A 20,513-nucleotide genomic window follows, 5' to 3' on the forward strand; every position below is an offset into this window, starting at 1 on the left:
CTGTGTTGTTTTATTTATTCCTGTGGAATATTACAAATTTGTATTTGTTCATAAGTTATATTGATAAATATAATCATAAATGCGGGTAGTTTCATAAAGCTTGAAAGTAAATAATAGTTCTTTTTTATATTTTTTTGGTATGTAGTGTCTTCTTCTTGTTTGTTTTGTATTAACACATACCATTTTTATTAAATAAAATAACTCGATTACATTTTTTCAGTTTTATACAGTTTTTTTTCACAATATTTTGAAGTAATCACTTGTCATCTTGTCAATCAAATTTTAAATATTTCCTGCTATGCGTTCCAGTTGTACCAACTTATTTCTTTGTAAAATAAAATAAACTACTTTGAAATTAAAATGACAGACACATCTATCACTGTCAAGGATCTTCTCGTTGGACAGACTATATTTAGATACTCTCTTTGTAGTTGGGCGCATTGTTGTCTACTGTGGGCTATGCGAGCCCAAGTTATCCATGTTAATTTCCTAATATCATGGTCCCATCTCAGGTTCAGTCTTCTTATAGGTCTCTTAATTCCTCGTCGGTACCATGCTGTCATTTTTGTGGTCCATCTGTTGTCCGTCCTTCTTGCCAGGTGTCCTGCCCTTTGCCACTTGAGGAATTTGATTCTGTTGATGACATCTATTACCTAGGTCTTTTGTCGTATGTACTCTATTCTTTTACGGTCTTTCTTGGTTATTCCCAGCATATTTCGTTCTGTTGAGCGTTGTACGATCTGTAGTTTCCTTAAAAACGACTTAAATTACATTCAGTAGCGCTGCACCCGCAACGGCGGGGGGGGGGGGGGCTTCGTGATTTTGGGGGCCCCGCATTATTTGTTCCTTTTTTACAGTTTATTTGTTCCTATTAATTTATTTTAATATGAATCATAATTTTATTAGAAATATTCTATTTATGTTTATTTATTTTTATTATTTAGTTTTCTTTTAGTACCTAAGTTTTGTTTTATGTTGATATATTTTGTAATGTTTTATTTTTTATGTTCCTTTATTATTATTTTTTCTTATGTGGAATAAGCTAATTTCTTGTTTTTATATATTAAACGACTTGATATACCTACATAAAGCTATATTATGTTTTATAGTGTATTTTTTTTAATTTTAATAAAAGGGCCCCAAAAAAATCTTGCGGGGGGCCTCACATTTGAAGTTACGCTACTGATTACATTATACTGATTTAAGTCAGTTACAAAAATAGCTTGACTTGAAAGAAAATGATTTAAATCATTTTGATTTTAAAAAAGAAAATAAAAAATCGGTAAAAAAACTTTTAAGTTAAACGGTTTTATCTTATGTGCACTGAAAACTAGAAAATAATAAGAACAATTAGGTATTTTGAACTTCTAGTTCAGAAATATTTTAGTACTAGGCAGAATAGCTTTTAGGCATATTAGACTAAAATAAAAACGTGGGGCCCCTCTGAAATCCTACCTATGGCAAAGCATATCTTTATACTTTGGTAGATCATGAGCTCGGCGTTCGCTGGTGAAGCCGCCACGGCTGGTTATTGATTGTCAAAATCTCCAGTTACGATTATAGTAAGTCGATGCAATCCACACTTAGTATAGAAGAAAGTATTACAGCAATAGTTAATGGGCCCCACGTTTTTATTTTAGTCTAATATGCCTAAAAGCTATTCTGCCTAGTACTAAAATATTTCTGAACTAGAAGTTCAAAATACCTAATTGTTATTATTATTTTCTAGTTTTCAGTGCACATAAGATAAAACCGTTTAACTTAAAAGTTTTTTTACCGATTTTTTATTTTCTAGTTTTTAGTATTTAACGGAAATGCCTACCGAATATTCCTCATTCTATTTAATTCATTATTATATAAATTAATATATATAACAATTAATTATAACAATAAAATATAAATTATAATAATTAATTATATTTAAAATACCTATTTGTTAATATTTTATTATTTATATTTATTTTAACATTGATATTATTATAGAGAATAAAAAAAAACGCAATTTAACGTTAATTTTTTACACAACTGTTCTGGACACGACTACTCATGCCCTCACCTAATACGCCATTTTGTAACGACGTCCATCTTGGATTTTAAATTTTGTCATAATCACAGTATTCTACTAGTGTAGCCCTTTCATTTGATAGCCATATTGAGGGGGTTGTGGAAAAATATGAAATCCGCCTTTTTGTACCGGCGGTCATCTTAGATTTACAATGTTATTGATATTACTATATTGTATTGTCATCGGAACTAAAGGTGTGTACCAAATTTCAGATCAATCTGACAACAGGAAGGTACTTAAGTTTCAATTTCTAATTTTGACCCAAATAAATAAATACCGTACGGGTCGATCTAAATAAAACCGTTTAATGACTTAAGATTTACCTAAGTCTTTTAGAAACTGACTTGTTGCCGCTTTGAGTACGTTATTTTTATATCTACGTCAGTGAGTTAAGAAGCTGTTAACTCACTCATTTTGAGTGAGTTAAGAGCTTCTCAACTCACGCATTTTCATTACCGCACTCCTTAAAATAAATTATTTAAAAATAAAAAAATATTTTGCACTAAATTGGAAAAATATGTTATGAGTACCTTTTCATTTCCATAGTTGTGTACTTTTTTTCGATGCACCATTTTTCATACTTAGAATATGTATATTCATACTTCTGTTTTGATCTTGTTGGAAGCAATCCAGAAATGGCTCTGAATGTCTCTTCTTCAATGTCAGAGGGAATACTTTCCGAATCAATATTATTTACTGTCATATAGACATTGCCATGCATGGTGTTATTTGAACAAAGGTATTAAGGTAATTGACTTTTAGGATAGGTATATAGTTAAGTACCATAATTTTTAAAGTTCATTGTGTGTTTTTATAGTTAGACGTAGATAAAATATTGTACAATACACGCGAGTTAACTCCGTTAAGATACTTGTGTGGTTACTGCAACCAACCAACCAACTTTCACACGCGTATCTTAAAAATCTATTAACATCTGTGAATTGTTACTTTTGTTTCACTGTGAAAATATCACAAATAGTGATTTTTTGCCCATCTCTATGATTCAGACTGCTAAAAATAACTAAATAGAGCTCTAATGTCGACTAAAGACTTGAAAATGTAAATTTAAAAAAAAACACAAAAGAGATATAAACGATTTTCTATTCGATGTTAACAAAGGAAACGGAAAATCTCACGCTTCCTTTTAACAAAAACCTCGTCAAAACTTCCTTCCAACGCACATAGACAAAGCGAAGACGAAGCCGAGCGTCCTCCGCTACGGCCAGACTTGGCCTCTGCAGACGTAGTACCTATTATCGTACTATTCGTGACTAGTTCTCGGAACTTTAGCGGTCGTGTCGTGCTCCAAACCCGTTCTGGAGTTCCTCTAGTCTGGTTGGTACCCCGCCTAGCCGGCGGTACCCGATAGGAAGCACACTTCTATTGTTCTAGGACGGGTTTACACGCGTCAATTTGTTGCACGATGGAGTGGAGAGATTTAAACTCTATAGCGACACTTTCTTATATTTCATTTTTAAAACATTTAATTTTAATTATGAATACGGCTCTTTAAATACTTGACTTGAATAAAATGCATTTCATCTATACTAATATATAAAATCCTTAAGTGACGGAGTCACTGATTAATCACGATCCTGCTCAAACCACTCAACGTAAGAAGCTCAATTTTGGCATACAGGTTGATTCTAGGGTGTAAAGGTTCGATAAGAAGGGATTTTTCGCAATTCCAGTTCCAAGGGGGTGAAACCATGATACAAAGAATACCAGGTATGATATTGCGCAGGTTGGTCACTACGTCACAGGTGATAAACGGCGCCATTGGTTAGGCAAGCTCTGCGCGCCAATTTCAAATTGTCAAACAGATTGTGTCATCTGTGAAATTTGATTGTGTCAAAATGTGAAAATAATTTTTCAAATGTCAAGCTCGATGATTTGACATAACTTTTGGGGTTATGTCCTAATTCTTCCCTATTTTAGGTCTTTTTTTATTAGTGGCAATTGAACAATATGAATATTTTTTTGTATGGCGTATGACGTCACAGGTGGTATGCGCAAACTTAACGAAATTGGAGCCGCTATCGATCATACCTTGTTTTCTTTATACCATGGGGTGAAACCACCCCTCAAATATTACAATATTTTTTTTTAAACGGTCGAGTTTCCGAAAAAACACTTAAACGCGATATTTTATTTTGTATTTTTACATATTTTAAGATTTTTTAAAAATGTATACAGCGTGTTTCGAAAAATCTGGTCATTGATTAATCACGATCCTGCTTGAAGCGCTTGACGTAAAAAGTTGATTTTTGGAAAACGGATTGACTTTAGGGTGTAGAGGTTCGATAAGAAGGGATTTTTCGAAACTCGAATTCTAAGGGGGTGAAACCAACCCTCAAATATTAGAGTATTTTTTATGTAAAAACCGATGAGTTTTTCGGAAAAACTCTTAAACACGTATATTTTATTTTTATGTTTTACATATTTTAAGATATTTTAAAAATTTATACAGGGTGTTTCATAAAATATGACCATTGAGTAATCAAGATTCTGCTTAAACTGCTTGACGCAAAAAGTTTATTTTTGGTAAACGGATTTTTGGAAAGTCAAATTCCAACGAGATGAAACTACCCCTCAAATATTACCAAGTTATACAGGGTGAGGTACAACAAGAAAAGTTAGTAAAAAGACGGAAGGTATCAGAAAAAAATACAAATTTATCCAGTGGCGTGCGACAAAAAAGTTCGACAAGGTTCCGTACAGTTGACACTCACAAAAACAACACCCTGTATATCAATTAATCCAATTTTTTTTCACACACATCAGCCACGTTGCCCTTAGTATTTAACCAAATACTTGCGTATTTAGATCCTCTGGCTTACGAGTAATAAAATAAAACCGAAACATAATTCAAATTTTTTGGCGCCATTTTACTCCAAGCGGAAGCGTTTTTGGAGTATGGTTTATAATACAAACTATTATTATTTTGGTTAGTTCTATCGATACCTGCAGTTATTCTAGTAAAATCTGAATCACCCAGTATAATAATATCGCCATATTGTTTTTTTCTCATGCTGACATAAATGTGAGAAAATTTTATCCAGTTTGTATGTTAATGGAAATTCTTGCTTTGCTTTATCATCGCCATTACAAATGATTAATTCGATACGAACGAAGTCGCGGGTACGCGCTAGTAAGTTTATAAAATGTATTTTTAGTTTTTTAGGGTTTCGTTCCTCAAAAGCGAAACACAGAATCCTATAGGATCACTTTGTTGTCTGTCCGTCTGTCTGTCTGTCTGTCTGTCTGTCAAGACCCGTCGCTCAGCTGTGAAAAAATCAAACTTCTAAGTTAACTTCTAACTAAAATTTAATTCCTTAAAAAATAATGATTTGAAATAAAGATGTAGTCACTTAAATGAAAAATATTATTTCTGAAAACTAATATTAATACATTTTTCCACATGTAAACAATATAATTATACAGTATACATAAGCTAAACGAAAAAGATTATTATTTAAAAAAAAATTGATATTGATATCTATATTTAAACGGAATATAAAACTATTATTGCATCGGAATCAGGCATTGATTTGTCGTAAAATATTTAATGCCGTATCGATCCAATGCCCTTTTTACCAAAAACCCACGTACGTAAGTTGTACAAAATGTACTTGTTTTATTTTGACCAAACTATATACGAAGAAAATAGTTTACTGGCTCTTCTATTGATTTAAAAAAAAACTTTTAACGAAACTTTAAAATACTGAATTAGATCAAGCTATCTATCACCTTCGCTAAGCCATTTTTAAATTATTTGCAAAATTACACGAAAAAAAAAATGTTGTAAATAATGCTACAATTATTGTAAGATCCTTTGTTGAGAACTGTAGTAGTATATGGGCCAAATACAAGTTGTAGCAATATTTACTATTTTTTTGTAGTTAAAAAGTTGCAGAAGCAGTAATAGTTTTGTAGAACGTTTTAATATAGGAGTAGTCAAGTTGAAAATCTTAGCCTAATCTTATATATTAATAGTGGACCATGAAATCTACCTAAACATAGTCCCTAATTGCCTAATTGCAACAAAAGTTGCCTATTCCTATATAAAATTCACTACAAATTACGTTACTGCAGGAAAATCCGTCTTATCCATTTGTATTTGCTTTTTATTGCCGTTATTGTTGCAAATCCCGCATTTTTTCATAAGCTTTTTACGCAAGTATAATATTACTACTGACGTCTTATCCACTTCAAATCCTTATCTAATTTTAATAAAATAGCATACCTAATAATTCCAAGTTAGGATGCAAATATCTTGCTGTAGCAAAACCCGCAAAACCAAACGCACACAAAAAACGTGCCCATTAAATGGATTCATTGTTTGGTATCTGGTTTTTGTAGAAATAAAAATTAATATTTAATTTTTAAAGAGACAAAATCAAATACAAAACAATGATTCCACTTAATGGACACGTTTTTTTTGTAAAATAACGCTTCAAACAATAATTGCTAAAACAGTTTCTGCTTATCTCAAAACAACGTTTTTGGGATAAGACTTGACGCTCAATTCCTCAAAGATTGTAGTAAAATGTAATCTGCATGTAACCGAAAAAAACTGGATCAGAATCGTTCTGCTTTCCAAGTGGAACTCAAGAACCTGGAAGACTCCATCCGTAGCCTGGAATGGGAATCCTCCAACGGTCTAAGACACTCGAAGAAAGTTCTCAAGACCTAAGACCGAGAAATATCAAAGATCTAAGCAAAATCTTCGGATTGTCACGGACACTGTCTCCTCAATGAACATCTAAGTAGATTGAAGTTAAGAATCAATGGTGAATGCAGATTCTGTAGGAAAAATGGAAAAACTCAGCACACTATCACTGATTACCATAGAAACGCCTTTTAATTTTTAGGATGAAAAAATTCAACTACATTTTCATGTTTTTTTTTAATTTTCTCGAAACCGGTATGGATATTTGGAAAAGTATAAAGGGGATTAACCATTTTAGAACAAGCAAATTTTTTTATCAAGAATTCATTTTTCTCAAAATCTCAACATTAAAAAAGTTTTTTCTCTTGTAAAGATAATCCGGGGACATACTGTACACTACTAGTTAGTTTAACGTAAAAGTACATTTGGATCATCCATAAGAATATTTTTAAAACATTCTCAATTCATAAAAAAAACTTTGGAGCGAAACTCTCCAAAAAGAAAAACTGATATTCTAACTTTCTCGGAACATTTTTTGATCACTCTGTATAATTTTTTTTATATATTTCGAGTTTGTATCAAAAACTTAGAAATAAAATACATACGTCTGATCCCCCAGTCCATCATCCTTCTTCCTGCATTCCACTCTTCATCCAACTGAAATCATTCTTCCCCAGCTACTTCTAAAAGGTCTACCAAAACTTTTCCTAACAAAATTTATTGATCCCGTTCGAACAACATAAACAAAAACAAAAAAATCACCCCCGACCCCATAAAGAAACCCGAAAAAGTCTTCTACATGTTCGCGACAGAGTTGGCGGATTTCGCGTCCAAGTGCGGCAACCTCGTAATCTCCTGCCGTCGCAGGATCCACCGCGAGATACGGGCGCGTTGTGAACTCGGACTCCTGCGGGCGGTGAAGCATGCGCTGCCGCGCGAGGTTGCCGCGTTTAGAAGCGCTTTTCCCTAGATTTACCGTAAGAGTGGAAATTCGATTTTTTTATGAGAAATGTGTGAAAGAGAGTTTTTTGCGTTCGATTCGGGTGGAATGAAAGGTTGATCGATTATTGGATGTTTCGATTGGTAACAGTATCAAGGTCTCGGGACCGGCCGGCGAGATCTTTTATTTTAGGTTATGTTTGAATTGTTTTGAATTATTTCTTTAGTTTTATTAGGTAATTTGATATTTAAGTAGCTGGGATTAGTTTTAATTAAATAAATATGGCCCAAAATATGGATTCCACCTCTTCCAATATTAAAGAACCTATAAAGAGGCTTAGGTTTACAGCAGATGACAATTTAGCCCTTCTAAGAGAATTTGTTGCTCGTTGCCCTAAACCCACTGGCAGACGTTGAACAATAAAGCACTGGTAATAAGCACTTTAGCCCTTTAATTTTAAAATACCTAGTAAACAAAACAATTTCAAAGTTTTAAATTCAAAGTTAGGTTAAGTTTAAATAGCGGACGCGACGCGAACAGAATTCTTTCCGATCCGATAACTATAAATGAGGAGAGTTAATACCACCTCACGTAAAAGAAATAACACCTGGCCTTATTAACGTCCATGCACGCTATTCGGTTTAGCGATATCTCTCTATTACGCTGTTTATTGTTATTTTACGCGAGTTTATTTTTGCGCACAGGAAATTTTACTCGTTTGCACATCGTTATAAAAAACAATTTTCGTACCACGAATTAGGGATCAGATTTTTATCTGTATACATATAGTATACCCCCCTAATCTGTGCTTCTACAAACACAAAATCTTTGCTTTTTTCCGACTTTAGAATAACAGAAATTCAGTTACATGAAAACATGTTTCTGCTTTACATTCTAAACACTTTTCTAAACATAAACACACAAAAAAATGGGTGCGGAAATTCGGCATTTTAAAATAAAATGAAGTTTTAGTTCTTCAAACCAGTAGACAGAAAGGACACTCTAATAAATAAAACAACACTGGAAATAGTAGAGGAATATATACAGGGTGACCCGAACCGTATTCCGGAAATTTCGGCAGCATATTCTGCAGATAAAAATAAGTAAAAAAGTTCGTATAAATGTACGTCCTAAAATGCTTAGTTTCGGAGATACAGAGTGTAGAAGTTTCATTTTGAGCTGATGAAGCTGAAAATGATTATTATTATTATTATTTTTGTTTAAATATATATAAAAATATCAAATATGTATTTTATTTCTGTCGTTTCTCCAATAAACAAATTAAGATCCCCAAAACTGGGTACTTTAGTGCCGATTTGGCATCGCCGGGTCGAAAACCACGACCATGCAGGCCGGCTTTTAACCCGTAGTCGCACGGACCGAAAGCAAAGAAACAAAGAAGAGAAGGCCCTGTGTGCAATGATAAATAGTACAAGCGGAGGAGAGTGCGTCTACACGGGACGTTCCGATCCACCTTAATCGCAAAATAAACAGCGTTTTATCGGGCGGACGCCAACGCAACGACAGAAACCGTTTTTTAACAAACAAAAAAGACGTTAAGTTTAAACAAGTTCAAAGTAACGGAAACTCGGTTTAATTAGTCAAGATTTACTGTATTTCTGGAAAAAAAATGCAGCTTATGCTGGGTCCAGACCAAGCAGACAAAACAACAAGACAGAAACAGAGTGTCCAAAATTTTATTTTAAATAATTAATATCTTTAAACGGCAATAACTTGTTTAATTTCAATGGAACGCCCTGTATATTTTAGGAGAATCAGATGCACAATTTAATTGTCTATCAAATTATATTACGCCACTTTTTACCTATCCCTTCAAGTTTTCATACAAAATGCATTTTCTTATAATTTAGACCTCATTTATCAATATACCCATGGAATATTGACATTTTAGATTGTTTTTAAAGCAACAAAGGTACAGAATGTACAGGCTAGTAATATTATCGTTTTTAGCAAAATGACAATATTACTAGCCCATTTGTATGCAAAAAGAGAACTATTTAAATCTTTATAAAAGAGTATACCATTAATTAAATATACCACCATTATTTCCGCCCAAATACTAATTAATTACATACTTAATTATGTTCGTTAATAAATTATTCTAAATAAATGTGGATTTGAATCAGAAATCAATATAATAATAAGTTATGAAAATGAATGTCTCTGTTGTTATAAATAAGCATTTGTCAAAAAATGAAATATCATTTTTAAGGTGTTACTTTTTACCACACTGTTTAATACACATACAAAATTCAGTTTTTTAGTATTTGGAGTAATTATTATTAATCAACGCAAACAGTCAATTAATGTAGTTTGAATACTGGAATCATATTAATTAGTCCTCTTTAACAAATATTTAAACAGTTTCTTTTTAATTTTTAATGAAATAAACAAACTATATCGACGATATTAGTATCTGTACTCTTTAAAAATTTGGTACATCTTTAAAAATAATCTAAAATGTCAGTATTCCATGGGTATATTGATAAATGAGTTTTAAATTACAAGAAAATGCATTTTCTACGGAAACTTGAAGAGATAGGTAAAAAATGGTATAATACAATTTGATAGACAATTAAATTGTGCATCTGATTCTGATAAAATATACAGGGTGTTCCATTTAAATTAAACAAGTTATTGCCGTTTAAAGATATTAATTATTTAAAATAAAATTTTGGACACTCTATATAAGGTAGTATAATTTTTATTATTGCAACACAATAACTGATCAATAAACAAACTTCAGTAAATATTTAGTATTAAAAACTTTGATACCCTGGGAGAAATGAAGCCTTAAAATTTTGACTGCAATTTCACAAAATTGAAAATATTTCAAAAACGGTCAGGTTTAAGTGTGATAAACCTTTATCAAACTTACCTTTATTTTAATCGTAGAAACTATAAATGTAATAATATACAGGGTGTTTTGAATCCATTTAAAAAAATACAACTTTGATATTTTTTATTTATTTGGGACACTCTGTATCTTGTAAAAATATTTTTAAATTGTAGCTCTAATAGTCCTTCAACGATCCCAAAACTTAGAATTTGTAAAAATCTAATCATTTAGCTACAATACTCCGTGTCGTATGTGGTGAACAAACCTGTATTTTGGCAATTGTAGCATATTTTTTAAACGGTTTTCAATTTTGTTGGAAATATACTTCAACGTTTCTTTCTTCATGCGGAAATATTCGTACAATTTTTGATGGTGAGTTGTGGATATGATATTTACCAAATTCAAGATCTGTCCATCGTACCGGCATATTCTACTTTATAATAACATTTGTTCTAAGACATCTATGACATGTCTATGTTATATTTAAAAAAATTACCATAAACAGAATATTAACTTAAATTATCTTAAACTTTAATCACTAAAAATGGCTTGAAAATGTTATATTAGCGACAAAAAACAATTTTGCAGACCAAAATAACAGTTGAATAACACGCGGTCACCGTTTAAAACAGGTTTCGAATCAGATTAGATTTTTGTGCATTTTGTAGTTATAATTTTCTAGCCAGACCAACTGGTTTTGCAATTTATTAAAGCGCCGTATAAAACAAACACGCGTTATACAAAAGAAATAGATATAATTTTTATTTAAATCAGAAGAACTAGTAACAGTTTATTTTTGTGTTAAATAAAAATTCGTTAAAAAAACTTAAAATTAATTCTATGAAAAATCGGTGCTCTTGTGTCTGCTTGCGCCATCTATTAGAAGAGCGCTGAAACACGTAAATTTGTTTTACAGAGAGCTACAAAGCAATGTAAGAGCGAACCATGTAAACATTTTTTCTTTACAAAACCGTATTTTCTCGGATTTGATGAAAACTTGTGAGGTATTACAAAATGGACTTTATGAAATTGTTTTGTTTTAAATCCATAAACAATTTAAAATATAGTATACTATATACGCAGTTAAATATGTAAAGGATATGTATTATCATGTCATTAAGGAACGCAAGTTTATAATTTGACTTTATTTTTGTCCATAAAACTTTCGATGCTATAACCTTGATCAACAAATAATGATGAACTTCTATGGTTCCGACTTATTTTCTGGTGTACAATCTGGACTTACCTGTGTTTGGAGCTGTCATTAGTATACTCAATGGGCATTCATCGTCATCCAAAACATATTCCGTGTCAGGAATGCCTGGTTGCTGAGTGACTTGGACCAAACAAAACTGAGAAGGATCAGCTAGAATTCACAAAAAAAATATTTTACTTTATTTTAAATGCCAAAAAAAATAAGACATGATATTATACCTTTGGTTAATCCATATTTGTCCAGCATTTCTCTGACCACTGCTCCTGCACAGTCTCTTACTGATAGTAAGAGGGTTTTGTAAGGCACGTCTTTACACAGGGCTTCACCGTAGATTTTTAAAGTTCCACCTAGAAATAATTAATATTAGATAATGTTGTACAGACAGATTATTTAGAAAGTTTAAAAGATAAAAAGAAATCAATCAAAATTTTAAAGGAAAATAACCTGAAGTAATAAAACTAAAAAAATAAAAAAAAAATCCTCAGTTATTTGTTTTATAAACAATATGTTTGAGAAATAAATGAATTTAGTTGGAAAGAAAAATAAGTTAAACAAAATACAAAATGTATGATATACCGATCTGTGGTCATCGAAACTGCGTGGTCTGGATTTTAATGGGTAAGACAGCGATGTAGACAGCTTAATGACAAATCAAATGTATCGAAAAGAGGTAAAAGTTGGGTTGATACATTTCTTCTATGCGATATTGCCGGATTTCGCATCAAAATTTCAAACCGCACAAGTAGGCGTTTACGAAAAATATTGCTTTTAGGGTTGAAACTTTATTTTTTATTTTCACGATTAGTTACACATTTTACCTACAGCTGTAATAGGTTATATTTAGCTTAAATATATTATCTTCATTTCAGTAGTATACATGAAAGTTTTAAAATAGTTACATTTTTCTACACACGTAAAAACCGGCAACACTGTATGCCGGTTTATATTTTATCTCTCTGTCTGTCAACGGGTCATTGATATTTATCTCTATCGCATGCATTAAAATAGAGACCACGCAGATGAACTGTCCACGATGGTATAACAGGCTATGGCAATGATTCTATTATTAAACAAGGTAAGAAAATAGCATTTTCAGGCTGTTAGTTGAAAGATGCTGTTAACAAAATACAAGTAGCTACCTGTATCTGGGCCGCCATCTTTTGACCGAAATTGTTGTAGCTTCTTCTCTAATTTTTGTTGTCTTCGTCTCCTCATCACAGCCTCGGGGTTCGATATCGATCGTGTAAAAGAAGTTTCGGGAAGTTCTAAAAAATACATTAAATACTTAGACAAACTTAAATATACAAACTTTTTTATTATTGACGTTTTGAAAAAAATGCATTTTTTATAAAAAAAATTGCTTGTTCGAGAGTGGTTAATCACGTTTATGATTTTCCAAATATTCACACCGTTTTAAAAAAAATAAAAAAACACATGAAAAAATTAATGATTTTTTTTTAATCCTAAAAATCAAAAAATTAGACACAAAAAATGACTGAACTTACCGTTATATAGTTTTTCAGTCACATTATCTTGTCCATTCACGTCGCCATTTTCACTTTTCATTCTCGACAGTTTTTCCTGCTTCTTCAGTTGTTTCTTTTCCCTCTTTGACAATTTCCGTCGAAAACTGGCATTAGAGTCTAAAGAACCCATCGAACCAATCTGAAACACAATCATTGTCTAAATGTGACAGTGACGTTTATTTGGTATGTTAATATTTCATGTATTCTTTTTGAAATTCTGAAATGAATAAGAAAATAAACAAAACTAGAAATGATAAGATCTAGTGTTTGTTATTCTTTAAAAACATAATTTTCTGATCCTATAGCTTTAAATATTTCAACATTCTACTTTTGTTAAAACTGCGGGAAGTCCAAAGCCCATTATACAGGACATGTTTCAATAATTCAAAAAATAATTCTTTTTTAGAGTTATTAAAACAAATAATAATTAATAAAATAATTCTTCTCTTAAAGTTTTTGAACTAATTCATACAAAATTAATTAGTAGCTAAAAAAAATTAAAAAAAAATACTCACTGGTTTGTCGTCAATATTTCTTAATAAAAATCTTCCTTCCCTGTCATCTACATGCCAGTTCAACTGGACCAAGAGGGGCTTTTCGTCGGGTGACATTTTCCGTTCTGGACAACCCTCGTGGAGTTCATACAGGGCGTAACTAGGTACGCTCAGCATTCTCATGTCCGGTCTGAATTTTTCTACAAGTGTTCCTATAACGTCTTCAACAGTCGCATCGCTGGCCACTCTGATGCATTTCGTTGCTACTTTCTGTCCAGAATCCTGGAAATAGAACCGCATGACACCGTGGAACTCCAGATCCTAGAAAATAAATAAATATTAAGGAATCATAGGAAAAAATTAGGTGTGTGTAAAAAAAAACAAGCAAAATTTGTTGTTTAAGGTTAAGGAAATTTCAGTTTTTCTGCCATATTTCCGGAAATGATTCCGTTTTCGAGATTCCAATGTTCACTTGTACAAGATATATGAAAAAAGCGAGTGGGTAAGGGTGATTTTGTTTTAAACGAAACACCCTGTATATTATTTTATTGTTGGATCACTTCCTGATCACTTTACAATACCCCGGATTACTAAATTTCCTTTGATAGTTTTAGAGTAATTAATGAATAATTTTATTTTAATGTTATGCGACTAAAAGAGATATTCAACAATATGGCGGATGCGCCGGACCAACTGCTTTAATTTAAACAGGGTGATAGGTTTCTTCTAAGAGAATTTTAATTTTCAAGTTGAATATTTTTATTATATTAACATATCTTAGTAACTTAATACCTTTATAGAATTATAGCTCTGTTATATTAAAAAAACTCAGAAAAGTAAAGTTTAAAAATAGATAAATGCAATAGAAAGCTTTTAGTATAACTACAGGCAGATATTTTTGTAACAAATTCAATTTAGTCGATTCTTGTGGGACTATTCCTACCAAAAAAAAAACACTAAAAATCAGAATATCTATTCTTTTTATTCTAAAAGCTTCTTAGATAGAGATTCCAGGGAGACATTTTTTGGGGGATTTTTTCTTCTTGAAATTTTTTCAATAATGTTTATTTTTATATATACAGGATGCGTCTCAAAAGTTGAAAATAACACTCTGAATAGAATGACATAAAAAATACCAAATAACACCAAGTGTGTGGTACCAAATTATTCGTAAAAAATGCTTTTTCCAAATATGCTAATGAGCACTCTCTTTTCATTTGAAAAAATTGAGATATGATTAAAAATACGATGTCGGCATCCTTTAACCGGCCAGGACAAGACACGAAAAACATTAGACGATCAAATCTATTTTTCCAAGGCTCCTTGATTAAAAATAAGTGTTTTTAACACAGCCATGGCACCCTAGATTGAAATTTAAAATACGATTTTTTTAAAGGGACTAGGTATGTCAAAAGTTGACATATGATATGTCATTCTATTCGGAGTGTCATTTTCTATCGAATAAAGTAAAAAATACCGAGGGTGCTAGTCAAAAATCAAAAGTTGTAGTCATTTCCGGTGAAACAGGAAGTAACCCAAAACAATTGAATTCGTCAATCAATCCTAATTTAAGTCACATACTAACATACCAAATCTGGTTATTTTATCTAAAAAAATAAAAAAGTTATAGAATACCCAGGTAGGAAATTACTAAAGACAAATAATGAAATAATATTCCATTCTTGTTATGTCTATTTTTAAATATATAATATAATTTAAATTATTTTATCAAAAAAGTCATAAAAAATTAGTCTGCATGGACTTTTAAATCAGTGGCTTCATCTCGCAAAAAACAACAAACTTCTAGCAAAGTAAAACACTCACTCCACTCTCCTTTGGTTATTGATTCAATCTCTTACACCAGTTTCAACCCACAGCTGGCCAATAAATAATCAACAAACAAATAAACAAAACAAATCCCAATTAAATTAAAAGATTTACTTTTACCTCATGAATAATGGAATGGCGAACTACCGTAACCAGTAAGGCATGTAAAATATTATTAATAATTTTATGTTACTATTAAATGAATTAGCCTTTTCCTTATACAGATGGAACAACAATTATTTCAGATTAAACCAATTCAAACTAATAAGTTTTAAGGTCATTGCTGTAAAATAGGCGATTTAACATTTTATTGATGGTTAACAACAAGCTTTTTCTGTTGTAGATTGTAGCTGTGTTGGTAGGAGGAAGTTTGTTTTGGGTACCGCGACCTGGTAGATCTGTGTCCACCTTTCTTGAGTTATAACTCATCATACAGTCCGTTTTTTTTTAATTTTACTCTAAACGGTATGAAAATTTGGTTTGGTTTGGTCTGTATTAAAATGCATTGTTTCGGAGATACAGGGTGTAGAAGTTTCAATTTTATTTCGATTTTTTTCAAATAATTTCTGAAGTAACGTCAATATTTGGATGAAAATTGGTGTCTGGGAGTCTTTTGACATGAGAAATTTAATTTTGATGTCAATATGACTCCTATTTGTAGGGGGCGCCACCTTCATGTGTCTTAACGGTTTTGAAGAGTAATAACTTTTCGTTCGTACCTATATAAAAGTACTGAGTGAAAAAATATACATTTCCGTGACTTTTTACGTAAAAAATGTCTCTTGGTAAAAATCGCTACGAGTAACCGTTCTCAAGATATTTAGAGTGGAAATAGTCAGTACATGTCATTATTGACAAAAAATAAACATGTTGAGTAGATAGTTATTTGACTGAAATAATAAATTTGGGAATTTTTTTTTTAAATTAATCATAAATTTTTCTGCGAAAAAAATGATGATAAAACAGTTTCTATTGAACTTTTGGCACAAAACATTTGAAATTTATGATTTCAGTCAAATAACTATTTAGTCAGCATGTTTAATTTATGTCAATGATGACAGGTATTGATAATTTCGATTCCAAATATCTCGAGAACCATTATTCGTAGCGATTTTTCCCAAGAGATCTTTTTTACGTAAAACATATCGTAAATGTATATTTTTTTACTCAGTAGTTTTATACAGGTATGGACAAAAAGTTATTACTCTTCAAACGAGTTAAAAAATATGTAGGTGACGCCCTTTGCAAGTAGCAGTCATATTGACATCAAAATCAAATTCCTCATATCAAAAAACTACCAGATACCGATTTTCATCCAAATGTTGACGTTACTTCAGAAATTATTTGAAAAAAATCGAAATAAAAATGAAACTTCTACACCCTGTATCTCCGAAACTAAGCACTTTAATACATACATTTATACGAACTTTTTTACTTATTTTTATCTGCAGAATATGCTGCCGAAGTTTCCGGAATACAGTTCGGACCGAGGGGTAAACCGCAGAGGAATTATGGTGTACACTATGAAGGAATTCTACAGGAATTCCAAGGAATTCAATGGAATTAGCCATAGAATTAAAATAATTCATAGAATTACATCTCATTCCAAAATTCCATAGGAATTACTAGAATTCTTGTTATTTCCGTAAGAATTGTTTTAGGTTATAACGAGTGCGACACGAGCGATAGATAGGTTGTCTCTGTCGTAACGGTCGTTCCCTGACGACTCTGCCGTTATAGAAGAAATTTTATAATCGCAATTACGTAATTTTTGAAATTAATAATAAATTATTAATTTTAGTCAAACATTTACAACCCCTAATATTAATCAAAACAGGATCTATTCTACAGATATAATAGAATCGGCGACAGGGAGAGAAAAAAAAAATATGATTGTTGTAATTTTTTGTCTGGTTAAGTGATGTCTTATTATGTAAATTATTAGAGAAAACATAAATCTGTTCCATTAAAGCAAGGAAGGTGATAGGAAGTGGATAAAATAAAAACTACATTTATTTAACTCGGTACTGTTTTTATTATACTGGGTGCGTCCCAAAAGTGGCTATCCCCATAATTTTTTATGTTTTCAAATAAAAAACAAGATTTAGTATGTTAGTATATGAAATAAATTAGGATTGATTGACGCATTCAATTGTTTTTGGTCACTTCCTGTTTCACCGGAAATGATTATAACTTTAAATTTTTAAACGGCACCTCGGTATATTTCGTTTTATTCGATAGAAAATGACACTCTGAATAGAATTAGAAATTTAGAGGAATTCCACAGGAATTAAGAGGAATTACAAGCAACTTTATAAAAAATTAACGAACATTAGTAAACCATGAATACTATAATAGGTAGTACTAAATTTAAAGAAAAACGTTTTGCAGGCGATTTTTTACTATCCGTTTTTCGTTTTCGCTTCCAAAATTTCCCAATATCAAATATCTACAGGTTAGATATTCTTTTAATTTAATATTGTACCCTCGATTATATATCTAAAATATTTTCCAATAGTACGGCCGAACCACCCCCGAGAGATCTACTTATAACGTTCCCTGATTTCGCCATTTTAAAGAAACCCTCATAAGATTTTTTTATTCAGTACTCCAGAAAGTGTAAAGTTGATTTTTTCATTTCCTCGGAATAATACCTAGGTATATACTATAGGGAAATTAATACAACTTTAGGTGCACTTCATCAATGATACCATGCGTAATCTTATGGAATTTACTGGTGATCGTATTATGACGTGCAACTGAAGTTTTATTAATTTCCTTTCCTATAGATACGAGTATAACTAGGTCCTCTCATTTTCAAAAAATCCCGAGAAAAATTAATTTTAATAAGTAAGTGCCGACATATTTCCAGTATTTTTACCTCATGATCCCCTATTGGTACTAAAATTTAACTAAAAAAACGTAAATCTCGTAATAGTACTTTTTATTGTTAGATCTAGTACTTATAGAGACATTAGACATTTATAAAAATCACCAGAAAATTCATAGCGGAACTGCGAAACCGAGGTGGCAACGCTGGTTCAGACTGAAAGATAGTTAACGAAGTTCATACCAAGGAATTCCAAGGAAGACCTTGAATGATTTACCTTGACCTTGAAGACCAGGAATTCCCCTGAATTCCAAAGGAATTACGATTTGAATTCTGAGGAATTATTTGAGTCAAGGGAATTACGGTGTACACTTTTCCCTCTGCAATTTACCCCTCGGTTCGGACCACCCTGTATATGGAGGGTGAACTTTAAAAATCAAAAAATAAATCATTTCGGTGAATAAATGAAAAGGAAGAAAGTCAAAAACAATTGAACATAGTCAATAAACCTTTAATTTACACGTAGTAAACGACTAATCGTATCAGCAAATTATAAAATATTATCATAATTGTTTTCTTGAAGAAAATTACTCGACAGAAAAAAACGAATTCGAAGTATTCAACTTGTTGGTTTATAATAATAGACAAAAACGAGTTCACAACCATTAGCCAACTCTGTAATATCGTGAAAGTAACACAAACCATCATTTTGAACGAAATTAAGACGTTTCACCTACTTTCTTATCGTTTTCAAAGTTAACAATCGCTCCGAAATACGAATGCCATTTAAATAGATACATATATTTATACAAAGGACACGTTACTTTTTTACTATAACAATGGGTTTCCTGTTTTGTTCTTGGTTAACTAAATAGAAATTTTAAAAGGTACCTTTCTTCAGTTAAATTAACATAGTATACCCTATGTTTAATATACAGGGTGAGTCTTAAGTATGTGCAAATATTTTTAAGGGTGGTATAATAATTGTGGTAAACCAGGTGGTTAGACTCTCATACGTTATGAGCTCCTCTTTATTTTTTTATTTCTTTGAGCTATATTCCGTTTTTAAAAACGATATTTAGATAATTTATAATTAATTTTATTTACCTAAATGAGAAATGATTAGTTATCGTGAAAAATAATATACCTAGGTTTTTTATAATTTCGTTTCTCTATTTTTATGTACTTCTTTTGTCCATCAAACAAAGATGTGCACTTAACACAATCATTTGAATGAAATATTGTTTAATGACAATAGAGATTATTAGACACTTTCGACAATAGTTTCTATTAATAATCAATTAGCACACCTTTTAACTGTTCGTTACTGAGTAAATATTTGTCCTTTTTTATCGTAATCTACCAGGAATGCTAGAAGCTAAATTAAAAATTAGTCTGATAAGATATTATAGCACCTAAGGAAAGTAAAAAAACAACTACTAAGCCTAGACATCTAATCTTTACCCCTTGATCTTTACCTAGATTATATTATAATAGTATTGTTGTATTAGGAGTAAAAATGATACTTTTCTGGTGAGGCTGTACGCTCGATATTACAGGTGAGGTACAAAAAGTAATTTTTACTCCAAATGTTATTTTTTTCGAACGCCACAAATAATTTTTTAAACAAATTTAAATCGTTGCAAATAATATAAAAAGATTTAAAAGTAATACCTATAAATAATTATATATCCAGAAACTACGGTTACGGTCGTTGAATTTGACACTTTATGTCAGTTTAATAATAATAATAATATTTTCGTACTTTTGTGCTTAAGGGTAAAAGTTGAGGAAAATGATGTCAGTTAAAATCAAGCATTTTTCAATCCTTTTTTATTTTTTTTTATTCTTTTGCTAGTCGCATGACAACTTGACTAATACTATATCACCTTTTCATTATTCTTTCATCGAGCTAGTACAATGGCACCTATTAGCCTCAAGTCTCGTTTCCAAACGCTCTTAACCCGTTTCGAAACCCTTGTTTCGTTCGCAATATCCACGCCAAAAGATTAATATCCGGCTTTTTGCCGAGCAACGGCCATATTTCCTACTGCATTCGCGTGTCGAAACTACTATACTTTAA

The 20,513-nt window shown here is 31.4% G+C and overlaps 1 protein-coding gene across 4 annotated transcripts in view; it reads right to left on the bottom strand.

Annotated features, from left to right (window-relative positions):
* LOC115886425 (afadin) overlaps nucleotides 1-20,513 on the bottom strand; it is a 136,681-nt gene that overhangs the window by 93,059 nt on the left and 23,109 nt on the right. For 3 of the 4 annotated variants that reach the window (XM_030905562.1, XM_030905561.1, XM_030905560.1), the window contains exons 3-7: nucleotides 13,795-14,094; nucleotides 13,259-13,418; nucleotides 12,893-13,018; nucleotides 11,972-12,100; nucleotides 11,784-11,903 (exon numbers count right to left, since the gene is read on the bottom strand). In XM_030905562.1, coding sequence (XP_030761422.1) covers nucleotides 11,784-11,903; nucleotides 11,972-12,100; nucleotides 12,893-13,018; nucleotides 13,259-13,418; nucleotides 13,795-14,094 — 835 coding nt within the window. Of the gene's footprint in view, nucleotides 1-7,342; nucleotides 7,633-11,783; nucleotides 11,904-11,971; nucleotides 12,101-12,892; nucleotides 13,019-13,258; nucleotides 13,419-13,794; nucleotides 14,095-20,513 lie in introns of those variants that run through there. The other variant, XM_030905565.1, reaches the window with a different exon arrangement.

The sequence above is a fragment of the Sitophilus oryzae genome, unplaced genomic scaffold (assembly GCF_002938485.1).
Source record: "Sitophilus oryzae breed Bouriz unplaced genomic scaffold, Soryzae_2.0 scaffold_488_pilon_pilon, whole genome shotgun sequence".
NCBI lineage: Eukaryota > Metazoa > Arthropoda > Insecta > Coleoptera > Curculionidae > Sitophilus > Sitophilus oryzae.